Here is a 21,488-nt window from a genome sequence, read left to right as displayed (position 1 = left end):
TTGACAACGACTTGACTAGGTACTTGAGGCGACTTGATCATCAGCAAGTGCTGCCTGGAAGACCTTTTCAACGTCTCTGTTCTTCTTGAAGTCCTTCCAAGATGTTCCGAAGGAACCTAGTACCTCCTTCAAGTCGACGTGCTGAGCTACGTGAAGTGCCGCAGAGGCGACTGCCATTAACTTACCGCACTTCAAAGACAACCACCCACAGGTTATCTTAAGTTCTTGGGATATGACATAGTCATCTCTTATGTCCTTCTGTAGTTGCTCCACGTCGTCTATGGGCAGTGCAAGTCCAAGCAATTTAGTGGCAAGTCGGATAGCGGAGTCTGCTACGGCGTCCGTGGTCTTACTTGCAAGGGCAGCCTCGTACCTCTTATGGAACTTCTTAACCTCCTCTTCTGACAGCTTATTAACCTGCTCATGGGTAAGTTCCTTACCTATCATTTCTTTACACTTCCCAGAAGACACAAGAATGTTAAGTTGTTCCTTGAGGTTACTTTCATCTAACTGTGTGGGGACTTCATCTATGAGCTGCTCAATGTCCATATATGTTAACGTCATACGGAAACCTCAAAGAGAAGATCATCTTGGAATGTTGGTGCGTTTTTAAATGCCGCATGTATTCGTGCAGCTGTTCCTTGCTTATCTCACCGCCGTAGTCGCTTAAAATGGTTTCCAGGTCAGACTTGCTCGGAGTATAAAATACTACGAGAGAGCCTATGTTTTCCCTAAAGGGCTTAGAGACGCTGGTAAGCTGCTGGGAGAGCAACCAAACGCTGATATTGTCGTGTCTACCGCTGAAGGCGAGCTTCACTAATTCGGAGGTGCGCCTTTTTACGTCGTCCCCACAGGCAATGTCATCCAATATGAGGAGCGTCTGTGTATCTTTGGGGAATTGCTTGTGCCAGAACTTAAGATGGCTGGATAACTCGTTAGGGTCTAAGATATCTACAAAGAAGTCGTCGTCTTTCACTCCTATGCCTTCCCAGGTGCGGTTATTCACGTAGGTGGGACAAAGCAGCACTATGTAGTCAAAGCGGTATCTAAAGGATCCTAATAGCTGCTCCACGATGAACTGGGTCTTTCCGCAGCCGGTGGGTCCTACTATCAGAGCATTGCAAGGTATGTGATCTGGGTTCATATATAGATGGAGTCAGTGGAAGCAGTAAGAAGGATTGTCGCCGACGCAAAGGATAAAAGAGACACCATAGAAATGCAAAGGGAAGAGATAGACCGGTTAAAAGAGCGCGTACAGGAATTGTACGATGAAATGTGTGGTCTGAAGCGTGCAGAACGGTTTGGCGCGCTTTTGACAATGGCGGGCTGGGCTAAGGAGTCCATTAAGGACTTCATTCGATATCCCCCATAGATATATGGACTGTATTACGTGCGAACTACCTGCTGACTGCATCATCGTTACCCCTCCGACGCCTCGTAAGAAACACAGCTGCTGTCACTGTAATAAGGTATTCTCTGAAGAAGACTTCGTTGGACATTGGTGTCCCGCGGATACTAAAGCACAAAGGACTTTAGACGACGTTCGAGAAGAGTAAGAGGTCGCAAAGAAGATCTTACTAAGCCCCAGCAAGAGGAATTAGCATAGGTCTTTCTTTTTTTATTGTTATTTTGTTAAATGCTGCAAATATGACATTGAAGGATAGTCTATTTTTTATTGTTATTTTGTTAAATGCTGCACAGATGATGTCAAAGAATGGTCTATATCTTTCATCGTTAAGTTCCTACAAAGAATGAAATCTACATTCGTCTCTTACCGTATTTTAACAATTTAACAATAAAAAAATAAGATCTACGTAATTGTCTCTTGCTGACATTTAACAATTTAACAATAAAAAATGAGGTATATATAATGAAGTGCATGCAATGCGATAGAGCCTTTAGTAGCAAGCAGCGACTGCAATACCACCTTTCCAAGAAAGTCTGTCAAAAGACCATCAGCACTGTTTGCGGTGACTGCGGTAAGGAACTCTCCACTGTACAGACCCTACGATATCACCGCGAGCATAGAGTCTGCCTTAAAGGCCATTGCCACCGATGCGATGAACCCCTCTTTGAAGAGAACTGGCATAAATACCGCTGCCGGCGTTACCACCTCGAAGAAGTTGTCTGTGAAACCCACGGCGATTTAGCAGGGCGATGTTGCCCCCTTGAAACCAGCCGGGCGCTCACGCGACGTAAGAAGGAAATAGACCAAGATTTCGTATGCTTTGACGACTACGAAGGAGTAAAATGGGAGAATAGGGAACACTGGGACGGCATCTGCGATAAATGTGGTTGTCAACGCAGCGGTCAGCATATTTGGTGTTGCCTGTATGACGGTCCCAAGCCTTTAGACCATTACCTGGCGATACGAAAGGCTTGGAAAAATGAGAAAGATATATGATTCCTCAAATCGCAGCATTCATAGGGGGAGCCTTGATTACCGTATCCGCTTACCAGATAACAGAAAAAATGAGGTCCGCCGTAGCAGACCAATACTTGATTAGTCGCACAATGGATTATTCTCCGTTCGACGTTCGATGTCAAACTTCCATCGGCCGTTTACCTTACCATGACTGCGTAGGTGTGTATATTCTTCACCCTGCAGTATGTATCTCACACAGTCAGGCGCCCAAAGGCTGTATTCCTGACCGTCGCGTTCTAAGACCAACCTCAAACGGTCGATGTCTTCGAATGCGACGTAGTTTTTTATTCGGTATGCAACGCCTTGCAGCAAGTCTCGCCAGTGTATTTGTTCAAGAATCATTATACCTATGGAATATTTTAAGATGCGTGCTTAAGGTGTTGGGGTCTTTGAAAGCCTTTACACACCAAGGGCAAGGGATACGTACGTCAGCCATGTACTCGGCTATTTCCCTGGTCAGCATATCGTAATCGTTGCTTACGATGGTCAGGTAGCCATTCTCTTCGAATCTTTCCAACATTACCTTTTGTTTGTCGGATAAGACTCCGTTGCCTTTAGGTGTCTTCAGTTCGATGCACAGCCCATTATATTTTTTATGACTGTTGAGAATCAACAGGTCGGGTTGCCCTGCCTGGTAGCCCTTCTGCCAGCTTTTAATGCGCTTACTTACGGTGTCCTGCAGTTCTCCTAAGCCAGGGACTATGATTGCATATGGGTAGAACCTGCGAACGTTGTATACGACCCGATTATGTAGGTCAGACTCGGTCTCTATTTTAAACTTCATCTTATTTGGGCTATTGAAGCGCTTCTCCAGCTCGTAGTTACCATTCTTTCTAAGCGCAGGTAGGACTTCCTCGAAGACCCAGCTACGCAGCTCCACTGCTTTAGGTAGCTTGGAGCTAAATATCAACTCATACAGCCCAGGTTCCGAAATGAACACGGATTGTGGGTGGATAGTAGAAGGGGAACGGTTTGGGACCCCTTGCATGTCAACCCATCTTTTCTGGTACTTTTCAGAGACATGATCCCTGATGGCCTTCTTGGTGTTCTCATAATCTAACGCCGCAGCCACCTCCTTTGCTTTGAAATACAATTGGTCGCCTTGCACTAGGCATTGCAGTTTAGTTTCGTTGTTTTCAAATACGCGAAGCATTATATACCAACGATATTTTTTATCAAAAGGATGAGTCATCAATATGCAACGCTCTTTAGCTGATTCATTTCTACACTCAGTTGCGCGTCTGAGACTACGAAGATATACGCGTTGATCTTAGTAGTGTCGCTGGCATGTTTGGTGCGCTTGATCTCCAACGTAATGCCGTCCTGGGTATTTACCAGCCGCAATCCCTGCCCATGTAGGTCTTCGTCGTTCGTCGTGCGCATGTCGATCCACAGCGCATACTTATCCTTAAAGAATTTCTTTGGGTCAATTTGGTCGCCAAACTTACGTGCGACTTCCCGGTACATATCCGCGGGCTTTATCCCTTGTGAGTAAACCTTATTAGGCACTCCGTTGATGCTAACACCTACGTTGGTAATGTTAGGATTAAAGAACGCCTCGGAGTCACGCAATCCTGCCGTGTATGTCTTTGCGAACAGCAACATTATCCCTGTAAGGCTGCGCCTGGGAAGGTTAATGCTTTGGTTGATGACCTCTTCGACGTTATTTGTAAAGCTGAACGTCTTGTACATCACGACGTGATCGTAAAGGAAAGCCTTCCCGGAGCTGTATTCCATACCGGCGCTACGTGCTAAGTCTTCGCTGTATACCGTTTCATACTGCAGCTCTAAGTTAGTAACGGAGTATGGGTGGACGGCTGAGGAACTTACGTCCTTTCCCTGTAGGATGTTCGTAGTGTCTGCTAGGGTTACTTCGAACTGTAGTTCGCTTAGCTGCCTTGGGTAGTATGCGCCGTGGTTCGTGATAACTTCGAAATCTAATGGAACGACATATTTAGTACCATAAGCCGTCTTTATTTCGTCTTCCCTGAGGCGCCAGAGGTTGCGCTTCTTACCTTGCGTATGGCATCACTGGCGATTCCCTGCTCTATCCTTTGCGCGCGGTCAAATGCAGTCAACCATAAGTCTTTGTAAGTGGTGTACAAATCATACCTGTTCAAGTCCAGCAAGGATTCCCCTGCGAACTTCACCCGCATCTTTGAGACAATGTTGCGGCCAAGGTCGTTGACAACGTGACGCGCGTCCGCAGTGCTTGGTTGTATTGCTAGGTCAAACCTTAGCGCCAGGGTGCCAGGAACTAAGACTAGGTTATCCGTTAGGCGGGGCACGCCTACGTACAGGGTTTCCCCTGGCTTAGCGCTGCTGGGGGTAAAGGTGACCCGGTGAAAGGTGCGTTCTGCTTTCAGTCCGCCAACCTGCTTAGGTAATATGTTGGGGTTTAACTTTGAGCTTATCATATATAATGGAAGTAGAAGGAACGGATTTTGACCCCACCACCGAAGAAGGCCAAGTCGATATTAACGACGAAGAATACGATACGTTAATCCCAAATGACAACGTGTCCCGCGAGTATATTTGGGATAGGCTTCGAAATAGGTTCGGAAGTAGGGCCCGCGAGGCCTGGCGTTCCTTAGAGGATAAGTGGCAATCAAGGAACCCAGGGAAATCTATTCCAGAATATTTAGAATTGCAAAACTTGGATTCCACGGACCTAAGAACTGAAATGCTAAGGGGGCTTTTAGACGACGTAAGGGAGAAATTTCCAAATGTGGACTTGACCCGCCTTAATTTCCAAACCGGAGATAAGGGGCAAATTCAAATCCAGTATCAAGGAAGGGATAAGTGGTATAATCTCTACCAAAGGAGAGACTCCGACAGGCTCACCAGTAATCTCCCAAAAGAAATCAAAGACGCATTAGGAAGACCTAATTTGGTGGAAAGACTAAGAGAAAACGATGAAAACACCAGCGAAGCCTTTGAAAAGTTCAAGACCATAATGCAGCGGCAACAAAAAGGTCTTGAGGCGATAAGGGAAGTAGAAGAACTAAAGCAAGCGATGGAGGAAAGGGAAGCAGATTACATGCGGCAAAACCGACTACTCCTTGATGCTCAAAAGAGAGAACTTGACGACAAGAATCAACGCATATTAGAACTTAGAGAACAAAGAGACATTTCTCTTCGCGAAAAAGACAGCGTCCAAAGGGCATTCAATCTCGCCCTGCAAGACCTGGATATAAGCAAGGAGGAAGCTAAGAACTTACGAACCACCATAGCTGGTTCTTTGGAGGAACGGCGGCAGTTGATTGCCGAAATCAACACTAAAGAGGAGCAAATCCGGCAAAGAGATCAGGCCATCGAAGACCTGGAGGGGCAAATAGAGCGGCAGCAGGAAATAATTAATGACCAAACTCGTCCCGAAGAGGAAAGGGAGGCAGCACAAAGGGAATTAGAAGCCCTTCAGGAAAGAGTCGCGGAATTACAAGCGCAAAAGGACAACCTGGAAAGAGAATTGGGGCTTACCACCAAGGAAAAGGTAAAAAGAGCCCTTTTGAAGTATGGCATTCCGCTGGCATTTGCGGTCGCTATTTCAAGCGTAGTAGGAGTTATCCTATCCGCGCTTAAGGCTACAGGTGCAGGCGTAAAGAAATTAGGCAATGGACTAACGGACTTGGGAAAAAAGATGGCAGCCGGTCTTCCTGGGCTGCTGGGTTCGGTTGTTTCCTTGGCACTTAGGGCCGGCGGCGAACTGTTGAAGTTTGTAGGGAATAACATCTGGATCTTGGTCGTCGCTATTGGGGTGGTCCTCCTGAAGAAGGTGAAGGGTTAATCTTCTCATCGGACGGTGTCCTGCTTTGAGGATAATGAAAGACGGTATTAGCGCCGCCCTGGTAATTTGGAACCAACGGCAACACACTCATGGTAGAAATGGGCTTATGACTCCAGGCTGCATTAGCGGGCCTGCGACCTATGCGATTTATCCCAAACTTGCCGTCATCAGAAGTGACTTGCAACTTAGCATATTTACAATTGGCTAGCATATGAAAAGTTACTGGCGTTAGGTCTTCAGAGGACCTAGTGTAGGGCTCCATCGAAAAATGGGTAACTTTCCTGGTGTTCGTTGAAGTTCGATAAGGAAGCAGGGGCTTATTATTCTCATCGATAAGCCTAAACCCCACATTCGCATGCGTATTTGCATTAATGCTAATAGTGCAAATGACCAATGCAGTGCCCCCAACTTCAACCCACAGTCCAACGTCATGCCAAGCGCCGTTGTCATATCCCTCTTCATCTAAGCGGTGGGTATAACGCGTTTCCCTCACGTATGGATTCATATATTACAGGGAACAAGTTCCCTTCTAGAGGCTCATTACCGTCAAAGTGCTGATGGTCATGTGGTTATAGACAGTATTCCTTTGATTTTCTATGCTATTTATGCAAACACTCCCGGTGTCATCTACTCTTATCTGCAGCTTTACCTTCCCGTGGCAATCAGCAACCATGTGGAAAGTCCAAACGGAAAGATTCTCGGCGCTATTCGTTGGCGGCTCTACTGAGAAATGCGTGGGCTCTCTGTTGTTCGTCTTCGCGCGCATGGGTTGCAATACTCCATTGTCGTCACAGAAACGAAATCCTACATTCGCACTGCTAACGGCCCCCAAAGAAATGCTGCATAATATCAATTTCTTTCCTGAGTAATTCAAATTCACGGACATGCCCGTGACATCAACCCAAGATGCCTGGTTGTATTTTTTCTCGCCTGTGTAAGTCGTATAAACACAATCTACTCCAGCTACGTAGGGGTTGTTCATCGCCATATATAATAGCTTAGACCAACGCTTGCAGCTGCTACGCCGGCCTTTAGTAAGTTATGGTCATATTCCTCGGGTATCGTAGGCAGGACCTTCTTTTGGGGCTTCTTCTTTGGTTCGGGTTTTTCTGCGTGTTCCTTTTTTGGCTTCTCCACGAAGTGAGGAATGTTCCTAAGAGTGTCAGAGTTCACGTCATTCGCCCCAAACTTCATATCCTTAGTAGCTCGCTGCAGTTTGTTGTTGTATCCTACTACAGAACCAGTATTTATAGATAAATTACTAGGCATTAACCAACAACCCGGGGCTACTGCATAGTCCAACCTCGCCTTAGAATTTTGTATGGCTAGTTGGTGACGCTGTACGCCCTTGCTAATGTCGCCCTCCAAGATTGAACTTTCAAATAAGATCAAGGCTTCGGCTCGCGTTTCTTCTGCGGCGCCAGTATTTCCGATTATGCTGGATCGGGTGTTTACCTGAGCTCCAAGGATAGAATACACGTAAGCTTCTATGCTGCGGTTTAAACGGGCAAGGCCGGCTTTGGTTAGTCCTTTACCTTCTGGGGGTATGAAATTAAGATATTGCTTTGTTTGCTCGTCGTTGGTAATTTTGATAATCAGTGGATTAGCCCCTGCATACTTACCGCCCTCGTCTTTGAACAGAGGTCCGTCTCTAACTTCCTTAGTGGTCTTAGCGTTTGGTTCAAAGAAGGTGCTACTGTCGTGAGTTTCTTTGTGATATCCCGTGTCCCATCGCAACTGCAGCGCATGAACTTCCTTATCACTTAGCACATGCCCACCAATCCCCCAATAAGCCCAAATATATCCCAAACCATTGTTAGCACCGGCAGTGCATCTAAAATCCTTCCCTACAACACCGAACTCCTTACAAAGCCTGTTATAGGCTGGAACGTCGTATTTGTTATCTCTAGGATAAAACGCAGCATCTCCCGGTAATGCAGTAACGCCCATCTCATGTAGTATTCTCCTAACCGTGAAGTGAAAATGAAACATAAATATTGAATTCTTCATCAAGTTTGCGCTTACCCCACAGCCGCTAGTGGCACACCAAACTGCAAAGTTTAGTTGCTGCGGCCAATAACGCATGTTAGGACCACTTAACCATTCATGAGATTCCTTAGCGGTCAATGAACAATGGGTACGTTTTTGAAGATATCTCGCACCTTTAACGGAAAGGAATGCTTGTTAGAGATCCGCATGTTCAGCGTTAGGTCCAAGCTTGGGTGTTTATCAAATGAAACTGCGGGTATCGGATAAGTACTGGTACCCAGCAATAATTCCTTTGACCAACCTTGCACGGGCTTATGTTCAACATATGTTGGCTTAGGCTTATGTTCAACATAACCAGAATTCTTCAGTTGATCGTCTATCTGATTAACCAGCGTAGGTTTCAAATCCTCATTACTGTACATTCTGGAGCCGTTATAGTAAATACCATCGGGCCTTCTTTCGAACTTACTAGCATCCGCGTGCGGAAACATCTTCCTGAAGGCCCTCCAATTCCAGTAATCCCTATTGTCGTGATGTGGCTGCTCCTGTATATCATTCCCAAAAGCGTCGTACATTAGTATATATAATGGATGTTATACCATCAGCGCCTCCACTCTATCCTGATTTACCTACAAAACCCAATGAATTGAATGCCGAGAACTTCCGCTTGAATAAGGCAAATCTAATCCTCGCTTACTTAGAGGGTCAAACGAAGCACTATGAGGAGGTCAGGAAAAAGTATGCTAGAGCCCGAAGCATATTACATAAAATCGCGATAACTTCCGGCTCCATGTCCGTGGCGTTAACAGGCTCTGGCGTTGCTACTTCGCTTACCGGACCGGGAATAGTCGTTGGCGTTCCTTTGGCCAGCGTTGGAGCCGTCTGCGGCATTGTTTCCGCTGTTACGACAGGCATTATGAAACAGTTGTCAAGCAAAATATCAAAACACGACACGACAATAGCTCTGTCAAGGGCTAAAGTAAATACGATCATTGACCTTGTCTCAAAGGCTTTGCGTGACAGAAAGATAGACAACGCAGAATTCTCGCTTATCTTAGCTGAAGAAGACAAATACGAGAAACTAAAGACGGACATAAGGAATAAAAAAACAGTCGTAAAAGATCTTTCCGAGGAATCTCGCAAAAAGATCTACCAAGAAGCGAAAGAAGAGCTTCAAAGAAAGCTTGCTCAGTAAACATCTGCTTTGAAAAGAGCGTGACAGGATTTCGTTTACATATCGAACGACAGTCTGGAAATTACGCGTAATCTTATGGCATAAGATTTATACCATAATACACGGCATGACCTTATTTAGTAAATTATTACGCGTAATATAAATTATTTAGCGAATTATTACGCGTAATATAAATTATTTGCATGACCTTATTTGGTGAATTATTACACGTAATTTCTCATCTTATGTCATAAGATTCACTATCTTCTTGGAATCCATCCTAAGAGGGGGTGGTTGGGGTCGATTTCGTGAAATATTTCGTAGATTACGTCAGGGTAATAAGGAATATCCTTATCCAGCCAACAAAACATCCACTCGGCTTTTGTCATATCAGAAACCTCGGGAATAGACTTACCGGTAATTTCAGACAAAAGATAGGGAATAGCTTTGTAATATTTCCCTAGTTTTAATTTTTTCAGCGTTTTCCGTAGACTTTGCGGGGTTGGCTCTTCTAAATGGTCTATGATTTTCTTCTTTACTTCGTTGTCTAAATATACCGGTCGATAACCTTGGATATGACTCATCCAGTCTCGGAAGTATTTTATTCTTTTGTATGGCGTCTTCTTACGACCTCCGTTGGAATAATATTGTTCCCTGGTAGCACAAGGCACGGCATTACGAATATTTTTACCGCACTCGTAACACTGTGCTGACGTGTCGTCTTCTATTTGCATTTTCTTACCACAACAAACATACTTATTTGGTTTAGTAGGTACAAACTTGGGTTTCAAGCACTTTACACAGAAATCATAAACAAACTCTTTACAATCTTCGCACTCCATATATAGACTAACATATTTGCGCTGTTGCCCCCAACCACACTTGGAGTGGGTTGTTTCCGTAGGTGGATTTTTGACACGGGTCTTGCCCGTGTTGAGATTGCGCTGGAACCCCCATTCCCTATACTACTTTCAGGACCCTCTGTGATGTATAAAAACTTTCCTATAATGATCTCCCATCTAACTTCAAAAAATCAAAATTTTAGATCCACTTGCAGTCCAGCTTGTTGAAGTGTCCTAACTTCTTTCATTTCATTTGTTTATAATTCAGAGCGCATCGAACGAATGAGTCTTGATTCTGGCGACTTTGGTCGTCAAGGCAGTGCAAGTAGCCAACGCTCAGTGCTATCACGTGATAAGGACATCAATGAAAACGTCACTGAAGACGTCATCGATAACCATGATGACCCGCGCATGAAATTGATACTAGAACTATCAGAACAAGTAGCGAATCTGGACTCGGAAAATTTAGCTTTAAAACGAGAGTTGAAACACTGTCGGAAAGTCGCCGAAAGAGTCGAGAAGTTACGCATACAGAAGAAGCAAAATAAGTCGTCTGATAGAACTGAAATTGTATGTGTTGATAAAGGCAGCTCGTCTTGGAAGGAGCCCCAGAGTAATCAGGCCTGCCTAGAAATTACTTGAGGGGAAAAGAATTATGAAGATAGTAGACATTTTAATATATTCAAGAAAAATTTCACTATTTTTCAAATTTTTATAGAATTTTGTAAAGTATATTTAATACTGAAATATTCCTTCACTAAACATTAGAGCTTATCTTGCTCTTGGGAAGGAAATTCTCACAAGTCTTCAATAAATGTCAAATTATTGGATCAGCTGTATTTTTTTTATTTAAGCAAAAAAGATACCATTGAATCGTTGTGAGAGGACGTGATGGCTGGAAAGGTTATGCGTGCGCGTGAAGGAATTCCAGCAAACAAACAACAATAGTGGCGGTATACGTAAATATGCACAACGTCAGTGCGCAGACGCGCGCAAAAATAACTTCTTGTTCTTTGCCCTTTTACATACACAGAATGTAACTAGTTTTACTCGATGAAATAAAAAGATACTTAAATTGTCAGTTCTCTGTACCAGCGTTAAACAATAAGGAAGAATTTTTTTGCTTTGAGCATGACGTCCTATCTGTGTAAGTCCCTCCACGTTATGGCCCTGTGGTTGCGTGACTTGTTCAATATAGTGTGACCAACTTGACGTCATCTCCACTGCATGAGAAGAACGGACACTAGGGGTAAGACTAAGAGAGGGATTTTGTTACTAGCCATTTTTTCAGGTTTACGCTTTATGTGTTCAAACTTTATGGAAAAATTAAAAGTGCTATGAGTTTTTATGAAATACCAGCGCGCTCTGTTTCCCAGCGAGCATGCGCCTTCACATTGCTTTCCATTCGAACCCGTTGAGCTGCGCTACTGCTGTACTTGCGATTGTTATTAGTGCGCAATAAAGTTAGTTGAGGTAAACAAAGCTGAGAAAATATTGAAAGTATACGTAGTTGTACTTACATGTGCGGTATATTTGATGAGAACGCCTTTTTTGTTGAGAGCTGAGTCTGATCTAAACACGATAGACGCTATGTTCCCTTTGACAGTGATTACGCGAGGATAGGCAAGAAATCCGCAGATCCTTGAACCAACTTGATTGGACAAACCGTCCAAGAATAATAGATAATCATAACTAGGGGAAAGATGGTAGAAAGTGATAGTTTAATCTCCTCTTAGTAACCGTTGCTATGCACCAAAAAGATCAAGTATTTATACAGTCCTAGAGGCTCAGATACGGTCCTAACTCATTTATGGCATTGCAGTGCATTGTGGGACTTTTTTGGGGACATATTTCCTAGATGGTGTCTATTTCTTCCAACTACAAAAGTCCACAATGCACTGCAATGCCAACTTGATCCCTTCTTTCGATCCCACTAACAGGGTATGTCACACTATGCTGTACGTTCCCAATGTACTAATATAATACGAAAGATTCTCTATACATTTCGTCACGGTCACGGTACTCCTTGTCTATACAGTGATACAACTTACCCACAGTTGACATCAGCCTCCAACGACACCTCTTCCAAAATAATATCTATCACGTGATAGACCTTGGGTAAGATGATGGCCCACTTACACAGAGTATTGGAAGGATACGGGTCAGGGAAATGCGGAGTTTTAATGACACCAGTGGGACGGTTTAAGATTCCTCCACAACCTATAAAAAAGAACACGAACAAGATAGTTATATTAATTCTTTCAAACGAATACACCTCTCTCTACCTTGGACCTAATATTTTTCTGTTCAAGACCACGTGTCATTCCTTCGAGTATCATTTCTTTGTTTAACGGTTGCGCATGAGAGTTGCGCATGTTAATGTGAATTAATGCGTTTGAACACAAAGCGAGAAATAATATCCATAATTCATCAATGGTAACTAACCTGGATTTTTTATGTGTTGTGTTACTTGTGTAGGCATAACAGGCACCCCAGTATCATGCGCCATGACACACTTTCCATTTTCACTGCTTGGAAATTTTTCACAGTCCAAGTGTTCAGGCCAATCAAACTCGAACGCTTTCATCAGCGAAGCGCACTCGTGTTTTGACCTTGAGCAAAGCTCTCGACATGGTTGGACTCTAGGAGAGTGAGGATTATAACAAGGAGTAAGATAGGTGACGCAGATTAAGTCCCTCAAAAAGCGCGAACAGTTTGCGCGTATGAATGGCAGAAAGCGGCTCATTTGTTTCTCTGCTTTAAGTTGGTCTCTATAACCTGCTCGAGTTGGCAGGCGTGTTTGATTGTAGCCCATGTAAGTACAGTATCGTGATCGTAACGGCTCACATCTTTCATATTTGGGCAGTTTCTTTGTGGTGGTTTGAAAAAATGAGTTGATTGTAACTGATGGGGCTGTATCCTTAATGTCACTTCTTGTTGTTGTTACAGTCGAAGAATCTTCCGTGGAAGTGGAATGCGTGACATAATTTGACTCCGTTAACCCTTTTGGATCGGAAGTAGACGAAGTACTCGGACTAGTGGCATGGGTGGTATGCAAGGAAACTGTACTTTCACCTTCACCAATGAAGTAAGGATCCAAGACATCATCAGATTGCGTGACACTGGGTGTTTGCGAACGGGTGCCTTGAGATTGTGTGACTACTTTAGAAGATTGTGCATGTGCGCCTTGAGAAGTGTAAACCGTACCACTCGGGGAAGCTGGTATCGTCACTGGAAGCGAATGCGTTACTCGGTCATTTTGCGTGACAGATGCAGTATTTCCTTGCGTGTTTTTACCGTTAGGACTGGCCTCCTCAGTAAGATGGCCTTGCGTTGAAAAGTCCGAGGTAAGTGACGTGTGAATTACGGATTCGTTTCTGTTTCTGGTGCGTAAGGATGGCGTTGTGAAACTTTGTGTAAACTTTGCGGTTGTGTCAGGAGGAGGTGACGGTGTTGTTTTCTCTGTAGAAGGAATTAAAATAATAGAAATTTTTAATATTTACTCGGTTTAGCTCATTATGAGCTGGTTGAAGATCAGTGTCCTTTGCAGGAGATTTCGGGCGTAATCACAGGTCTGATTATACATAGGATCGATCTGAAATAAATTAGAATAATCTGGTGCCATCGTAATTACATTTACAAATAAACCAAAGCCATGTGGGTATAATGTTTTTCCATTTCAGACCACGTGTCATTCCTTAGAGAATAAATTTCTTTGTTTGAGTTTTATGGATATTCGTGCGTCTTCTCATGCGCGGCTATTAAACAAAGAAATTATACTATAGGGAATGATTAGTGGTCTAAAAATAAACATCACACGCATGTGGATTTGGACCATCGTTTAAGAGTAACCAAACGTTCAAAGCAGTCCTGCGAATTCTAGCCAAGGCACGCTAAGAAGACGCCACAAAATTGTCAGCGCCTTAGTCAGTTTAGTAATTCGCAGGTAAATACGTAAACGATAAGTTACCTGGTGTCTTTGCGCAGCCTTTAGAAAAACCCACAGAATACGTCTTAGATCGTGTGTCATAAAAGATAACGTCAATGCCAGATACACAGCCCTCCAACGTCGTCCCAACATACACTCTAAAAGGTCTTGAGAAAGGCTCTCTTAGGAGCCCAATCCTCTTGGTGACGCGTCTTCTTCGGTTCACTCGGTAGCGCAATTCGTCTAAATATCGCCGCAAGACCAACAGGTGTCTCTTGCCATTACAAAACGAGTCCCCAGGGGGAGGGGGTATGATAACCATTCCTGGACCCGATGACGTCTTAAAGAGGAATTCTATATTTCCATCCCCGGTTAGAGAAAGTAGAAAAAACTGATCTGTGTTTTGACTGGTCATCTGGAATAAATTCCCGGAGCATTTGTGTGCGGTGAAGCGAAGATAAAGGCTGATTCCAAGTGATTTGTCGAAAACTGGGAAGGACTTAACCTTCCCTTCTGCTGTGTAAAGGATTCCTAGTTGCTCTGAAAAGAAAAATATTTTTCAATTTTGAAGTAACAGCAAATTTTTATCATTTGTGATATTTATTTCATTTTGAGTATTTATACAGGAACATCCAGTTTAGCAAGGCTAGTTTAAATGAGGTCCTTTTCTTGATGCATCAGTTTCCAAACACAAATTAATAAGAGTGACTGTCTGTAACGATCAAGCAAAATTCAAAATCCGTGGCAAACTTCGAAAAATCGATTTCGCTCATACTTTCAAGTTAGTTAGGGTAATGTATCCTAAGAATCGCTGTATAGTTGGTTTGATCAAATAACGCTTTATTATGGAGAAAAATGGAATTTTTCAAACACTCCCGAAAACGCCGTTCGCGACAGTAAATTTTGACTCAACTTTCGCGGCTGCTTGACAAAAAAAAAGCAACACTGGGAATTAAAACAACCCATATTCTTGAAGAACAATCTATTGAGTACGATATGCGTGACTTTGGGATCAATTGTACAATTTTAAGATAACAAAATAATTTTATTCGCTAGACGTGTGTTTAGAGTATCAAAAAATAGGTCTTACAAAAATATTCATTCTGAATATGCTTAACCTCTCAGTCGCGTGAAACTTCGCTGGTTGATTATTCAGATGTTGGTCTTTCTAGTGATGTAAAGAAATCTTTGGGCAAATGATTGTGTGTCACGCAGTATGTCTTCAAACTTTGGTCAAATTACTCATTTCTGACCTCTGGCCGCTTTCTATAACAGACAAGATACTAGTGTTTATAAGTAAAATATAAACTCAAAAACAAGCCTAAAACACTTTTATAGCCTTAGATAATGTAGCTGTTTAAGAATTCTTACCTGGCAAACTCTGAAACCTGGATTTTTATGAATGGTTTTAGACACAACATCGATCTGGTTTCTTTCATTACCGACTCGAACTTGTCAACGGCCGAGTGCCACAGGGAGCCCAACCTTTCTTGTTGTGGTGCAAAACACAGGAAACCCAGATTGATTAAAAGATCGTTTTAATTTGTTTTAATGATGATGCAAACACACACAATAAAAAATTTCACAACTATTCCAGTAAAACTTACTGAATTACATGATAATCTATAATATGAATGACTAATAAAGTGGGGAAAAACCTGCAGTAGAACCTTACTAATCAGTGGTAACAGTTCTAAATTGATTTTAAAGAAGTTGAACCGTATACACTACATGCAATTTTCCTGCTCGGCATGTCATCATAAATGATCACCGGCCTCTAAGGTTCGTAATTAGTACCGAACAAATGTATGTGACATAGGCACCCACGACTGATTCGTCAAAAGAGGAATGTCAAAACCTAACCCTCGTGCACGTGTTCACAAAAGCAACCAGGATAGCTTGTTTGTGATAGCAGTTATAGTTGACGTCATTCTCCAGTTGAGACGTGCAATGCCAGACCTGAAATCCGTCAGCTTTAGACAAGATAACGCTGCCTGTTATCACAGCTCCGTAACCATACTTGGAGTTCAAAACCTCGCCAGGAAGCACAAAGTGAACGTCGCATGGATTTTTCAGGTCCTCAAGGAGGCAAAAGTCCTTGCGATCGCAAAGCTGCTGTACTGAAGAATCACATGCACACTTATCTAAACTCTGGAAATGACATCACGAGCGCAGTACAGATGAAAACCGCTATGGAATCACATGGTGGCGTACGTGGTCTAAGTGTAGCACTGTGTGGTTTATAGATTCCCGGGACATATCCCACAGAGAAATGGGAAGGCGTAAGCCTTGACAATGATGTTATCTTCAAAAAGCGTAACATTGTGGTTTGGAGAGCATACGGCGTTGGAAAAGGAAAAAAGATACCCAACACGAAATTTGAAACAACGAAGACATCGTCAGCTCTAGCCTTACCCACCCTTAGGAAGATGGAGTATTCTGATGACCAGGTTCCAGATTTCTGCGATGTCATACCTAGACAAAGTAGGACATATAAACCAAAGACCACTACAGATTCCCGCAAGGAAAACAGCGATACCGATGATGACACGCTGTTCACCTGTTCCGAAGAAGGATGCGTAAAAACTTTCCAAAGATTTTCATGTTCTGCATCTACTCCAATAAAATCGTGGGTGCCTCTGTCACATACATTTGTTCGGTACTAATTATGAACCTTAGAGGTCGGTGATCATTTATGATGACATGCCGAGCAGAAAAATTACATGTAGTGTATACGGTTCAACTTCTTTAGAATCAATTTAGAACTGTTACCACTGATTAGTAAGGTTCTACTGCAGGTTTTTCCCCACTTTATTAGTCATTCATATTATAGATTATCATGTGATTCAGTAAGTTTTACTGGAATAGTTGTGAAATTTTTTATTGTGTGTGTTTGCATCATCATTAAAACAAATTAAAACGATTTTTTAATCAATCTGGGTTTCCTGTGTTTTGCACCACAACAAGAAAGGTTGGGCTCCCTGTGGCACTCGGCCGTTGACAAGTTCGAGTCGGTAATGAAAGAAACCAGATCGATGTTGTGTCTAAAACCATTCATAAAAATCCAGGTTTCAGAGTTTGCCAGGTAAGAATTCTTAAACAGCTACATTATCTAAGGCTATAAAAGTGTTTTAGGCTTGTTTTTGAGTTTATATTTTACTTATAAACACTAGTATCTTGTCTGTTATAGAAAGCGGCCAGAGGTCAGAAATGAGTAATTTGACCAAAGTTTGAAGACATACTGCGTGACACACAATCATTTGCCCAAAGATTTCTTTACATCACTAGAAAGACCAACATCTGAATAATCAACCAGCGAAGTTTCACGCGACTGAGAGGTTAAGCATATTCAGAATGAATATTTTTGTAAGACCTATTTTTTGATACTCTAAACACACGTCTAGCGAATAAAATTATTTTGTTATCTTAAAATTGTACAATTGATCCCAAAGTCACGCATATCGTACTCAATAGATTGTTCTTCAAGAATATGGGTTGTTTTAATTCCCAGTGTTGCTTTTTTTTTGTCAAGCAGCCGCGAAAGTTGAGTCAAAATTTACTGTCGCGAACGGCGTTTTCGGGAGTGTTTGAAAAATTCCATTTTTCTCCATAATAAAGCGTTATTTGATCAAACCAACTATACAGCGATTCTTAGGATACATTACCCTAACTAACTTGAAAGTATGAGCGAAATCGATTTTTCGAAGTTTGCCACGTTTTGCTCGATGGTTACAGACAGTCACTCATAACTTTGTATTCTCCTGATGTCTAAAAGAAGATACCGTCGATTTTTGGCATCACTACTCAATGAACTGAAAAATATCATCAAGGGATATAATAATTAAAAGTGAGGTCAAGTTGAAATGCACAGACATCATGCTCGCACAACGAGAAGATATTTTCATCCTATATAGATTTGATTGCATGTCATTGTCTGTACCTAGAACGACCAATATGATATCCTAAGTAAATATGGTACTAATGTGCGCATGCGCGCAACAGAAGAAACTTGTCCATCCAATTTCACCATTTAATGGATTATTAGTCTGATTAAGGTACTCCCCGCTTTCAGCTGATCCATATTCTCTTACCAAATGAAGGTGTTGTTGGAGCTGTAGTCTCTGACTCTGTTAAATAAATTGTCACAACAGTTGTAGATTAGTTGTAAGATTAAAAAAATAAGTTGCTAACTGCTTTTTTATAGATCTTAATTTTTGCGTTTTTTTTCCTACGGACATATTCCTTCTCTTGTCGCCCCATCGACACACCCTTGGGTAATATGTTATAATTGAACAGTTGTATTTGATAGCATTGCATGAAAAGCAATAGTGATCGATCTTATTAAAGATTTGCTTACCGCAGTTCGTTTCGTCGAGTCCCCGTGGACACTCGAATTTGCCATTGCAAACGAGTGTGGATGAGATACAGCTTCTGTCAGAGCACTCAAATTCGTTAACATTACATTTGCCGAGATAGGCTGGAAGAAAATTTTTAAAATGAAAGGAATTAAGATGAAAAGAAAAAAAAGAATGTGGGAAGCAAGGAAGCAAGGAAGCAAGGAAGCAAGGAAGCAAGGAAGCAAGGAAGCAAAGAATAGACTAATAATGAGCTCACTCAAGTAGCTTATGAAGAACGAAATGGCAGGTGTTAGTAGGTTGTTACAGCAGATAATCAACACTTACTGCAATTGATCTCATCGCTAAAGTCACCACAGTCATTCTCTCCGTCACATGTCAAGTCCTTGGAAATGCACTTCAAAGAGCTGCACCTAAATTCATTTTCCTTGCAGCTTGCTGTACGACGTAAACGAAAAGATAAGTTGTTGTCATATGGATGAATAATGAGTCCTGCTTTAATGCATCTTGAACAAGATCTCAGGTTTTTTATCTCAATTCAAAGGTTCAAGTTAGGGACGAGTGGAAGTAGTTTGCTTGTCCAAGTCCTCGCGCAAGCCCCTTACTCTAATTAACGCATTTGCGCTAATATAACCCAATGTATCACATGCAACCTAGTCGCGGGTACGATCTACTATCTCGAGACAAAAGGAACGTAGAACTCATACCTACTTGGTGAGCATGAACCAGTACTACAGCAGCGAGAACGAATAGTGCAGCTCTTGAAGATCGAACACGTCGGAAGAAGTGAACCATCGTCCTGCAAATATACTATAAAATAGTTGAGCCAAACTATCGTTCAGTAACTCTAATACAGTGAGGACACTCGAATTGAGAACAGCTTCGAGTTTTTTTAATCACTTTTATAAGATGCATAAAACATCCCTTGAGCCACTCGAATGAAAATAATATTTGTTTTGATCACTTAGTATCTGGACTCAATGGACTCAATCTGGACTTCTTATTTTAGAGGGTTTGAAACAGTAAAAATCTCAGGAAATAATAACTTGGATAAAGCTCGAAGTGTTCACGGTTCGAGACTGAGCCCTTACTGTAAAAAAAAAAAAAACAACAACAACAACAAAAAGCAAACAAACAAAAAAGCGATTAAGAGGGGACGTGGTGTTGGGAGGAAGGGCTTGAAAGGGGGAAGCACGGATGGGTAACTTTAAGAGCGCTCACCTCTCACCAATACAACAGCTAGAATTCAATTCCCGTTCTCTCCCGGAGAACTGTGCCAACTAATGTTCTAACTGAGAAATCTGATTGCAGCAGTCGTAAAATCTCAGCCGGAACATCACACACAGAACTACGATATGCACTCTAACTAAAAATACCATTCCTAATCTAAGTGGAAGTTATTAAAGGATTTTTTCAACACAGGTCAAACGTATCGCAGCCATAAACAACATAATTTATTCATATGGTAAACGGAACTTGACGTCAGTTATGGCTCAACGTTGTTTTTGAGTAGTGACCCAATAACACTTCCGTTCTCAATGATTTCCGGTTACGCATCAAAGAGCTTAAGGAGATAATGAATAAACCTTAGCAGCACGTAATAAGGAAGGATCAACTCTTCCAGTCAGGACAGGAATGGGACAATGCTAGGACCAATTGCGCATGCTCTGGCTAGACGATCCTGGACGATCTTGAGGGTAGAGACTAGAGACGGCTGGGGGGTAGGGGTGGGGTTAATCAAGGCCGTTTCTAGTTATCAGTCAATTAGCCCAACAAAGTTTCAATTAGTTCACGAAAGTCTGCCCCCGGTCCCTCCTTCCCTGAAACAGAAGCACATTTGGTTGTGCCAAATAGAACTCCGAGTCATTCTTAGTGACCGCCTCTTATCGTTTGTGATCCAAATCCATTGCCGCAAAGGTCGCGTGCAGCTCTCGGCCTCCAACGAATCGTCTTAACAATCGAACTCCTAAGTTTCTTTAATACGCACTTGAATTATAAAGACTTAGTTCTGGTAAGAAGGAACCAGTCATGCTATATATATAGTATTGGAAGATCATACCGATCGAGTTAATCAAGAGGCAAACAAGGATCTATTAGCTGGACTATGACCATGCGCAAACTGAGGAATCAATCAGTTCATGTATATATATATACTTGGGCCAGATATATAGATATACGTGTAATATTACATTACTACAATGTTTATAGAAGTTGTACAATAGCAGGCGAAGAAAACAATTTTGTAATCACACTAGCTACAAAATATGACAATCATAGCTAATATAATAAGTCTTGCCTTGAGTTGTCAGAAAAAAAGGGGAATTCACCACATATGCATATCACAATGAATTATAAGTTGCTTTCTGGTTGCGGTTGTACTACTATCAATCCAAGTATATATCAAACAGGAAATACGTACAGTAAGCACATTCCTGACAACGTAGTTCTCAATTGTCCTTACAAAACTATAGTCAATGTACAATTTCTAACCAGCCAAAGCAATCTAATAACTCTCAAGTTTAAACCTTTTCAACATTCTTTGTGCAGCATATCTTTACATGTGAACGTGGCCCAAACTGCGTCACCAAGATGAAATCTTAACAAATCGCGATTATTTTTGCTTGAATTACGTCCAGAACAAAATCATATTCCCCATAAGTACTCACCTTTCACTTTTCTACTTTTTCCTGTACGAACTTTAAGTCGTATCGCCTAGTAAAGTTGAAACAACTTTGACTGTAGGTTTGAATTGAGTTATTACGCGGTAGAGAATCCAAAGACAAACCCCTTATCTTATCAAAGTATCGTATATCAAGTAACTAAGTGTTGATGACTTAATGACAGTCTTTAACCTTTGGCTTTTTTATTAAATTACAAAAGTAAACATGAAATAAGAGAACCAAATTTTTTTATATAAAGTTTCAAAATTTAAACATCCTAACACAGGTATCCCAGTTACAGTTTTTACACATTAATTTCAGCTACCAT

General features: G+C 42.0%; 2 protein-coding genes across 2 annotated transcripts in view; one reads left to right on the top strand and one right to left on the bottom strand.

Moving 5' to 3' along the window:
• LOC116301377 (uncharacterized) overlaps positions 1–11,047 on the top strand; it is a 20,186-nt gene extending 9,139 nt beyond the window's left edge. Inside the window, exon 7 of the mRNA XM_031710428.1 lies at positions 10,486–11,047. Coding sequence (XP_031566288.1) covers positions 10,486–10,859 — 374 coding nt within the window. The 3' untranslated portion in view covers positions 10,860–11,047. The remainder of the gene's footprint in view (positions 1–10,485) is intronic.
• Positions 10,910–21,488, bottom strand: LOC116301667 (uncharacterized). Its single transcript, XM_031710761.2, has 11 exons — positions 21,471–21,488; positions 21,167–21,212; positions 19,212–19,310; positions 18,828–18,938; positions 18,503–18,622; positions 18,237–18,272; positions 14,188–14,685; positions 12,663–13,679; positions 12,269–12,437; positions 11,738–11,909; positions 10,910–11,472 (listed from the first exon to the last, which is right to left on the bottom strand). The coding sequence occupies exons 1-11, from the start codon at positions 21,486–21,488 to the stop codon at positions 11,461–11,463; spliced, it is 2,298 nt and encodes a 765-aa protein (XP_031566621.2). The 3' UTR covers positions 10,910–11,460.

The sequence above is a fragment of the Actinia tenebrosa genome, unplaced genomic scaffold, assembly GCF_029948245.1.
Source record: "Actinia tenebrosa isolate PJP-AT-01 unplaced genomic scaffold, QUT_ActTen_1.0 PGA_scaffold0__85_contigs__length_37466705, whole genome shotgun sequence".
Taxonomy (NCBI): Eukaryota; Metazoa; Cnidaria; class Anthozoa; order Actiniaria; family Actiniidae; genus Actinia; species Actinia tenebrosa.
Note: the sequence above shows the minus strand (reverse complement) of the source record. Positions and strands in the feature narration are given on the sequence as shown.

What these genes read in the sequence shown, in the direction of transcription:
- LOC116301667 (XM_031710761.2), bottom strand. An exon ending in TCCAACAACACCTTCATTTG is followed by an intron (nt 14,686 to 18,236) that starts GTAAGAGAATAT and finishes TTTTCTTTTCAG; the next exon opens with AGCAACTAGGAATCCTTTAC. An exon ending in GAGGCTGATGTCAACTGTGG is followed by an intron (nt 11,910 to 12,268) that starts GTAAGTTGTATC and finishes TCTTTCCCCTAG; the next exon opens with TTATGATTATCTATTATTCT.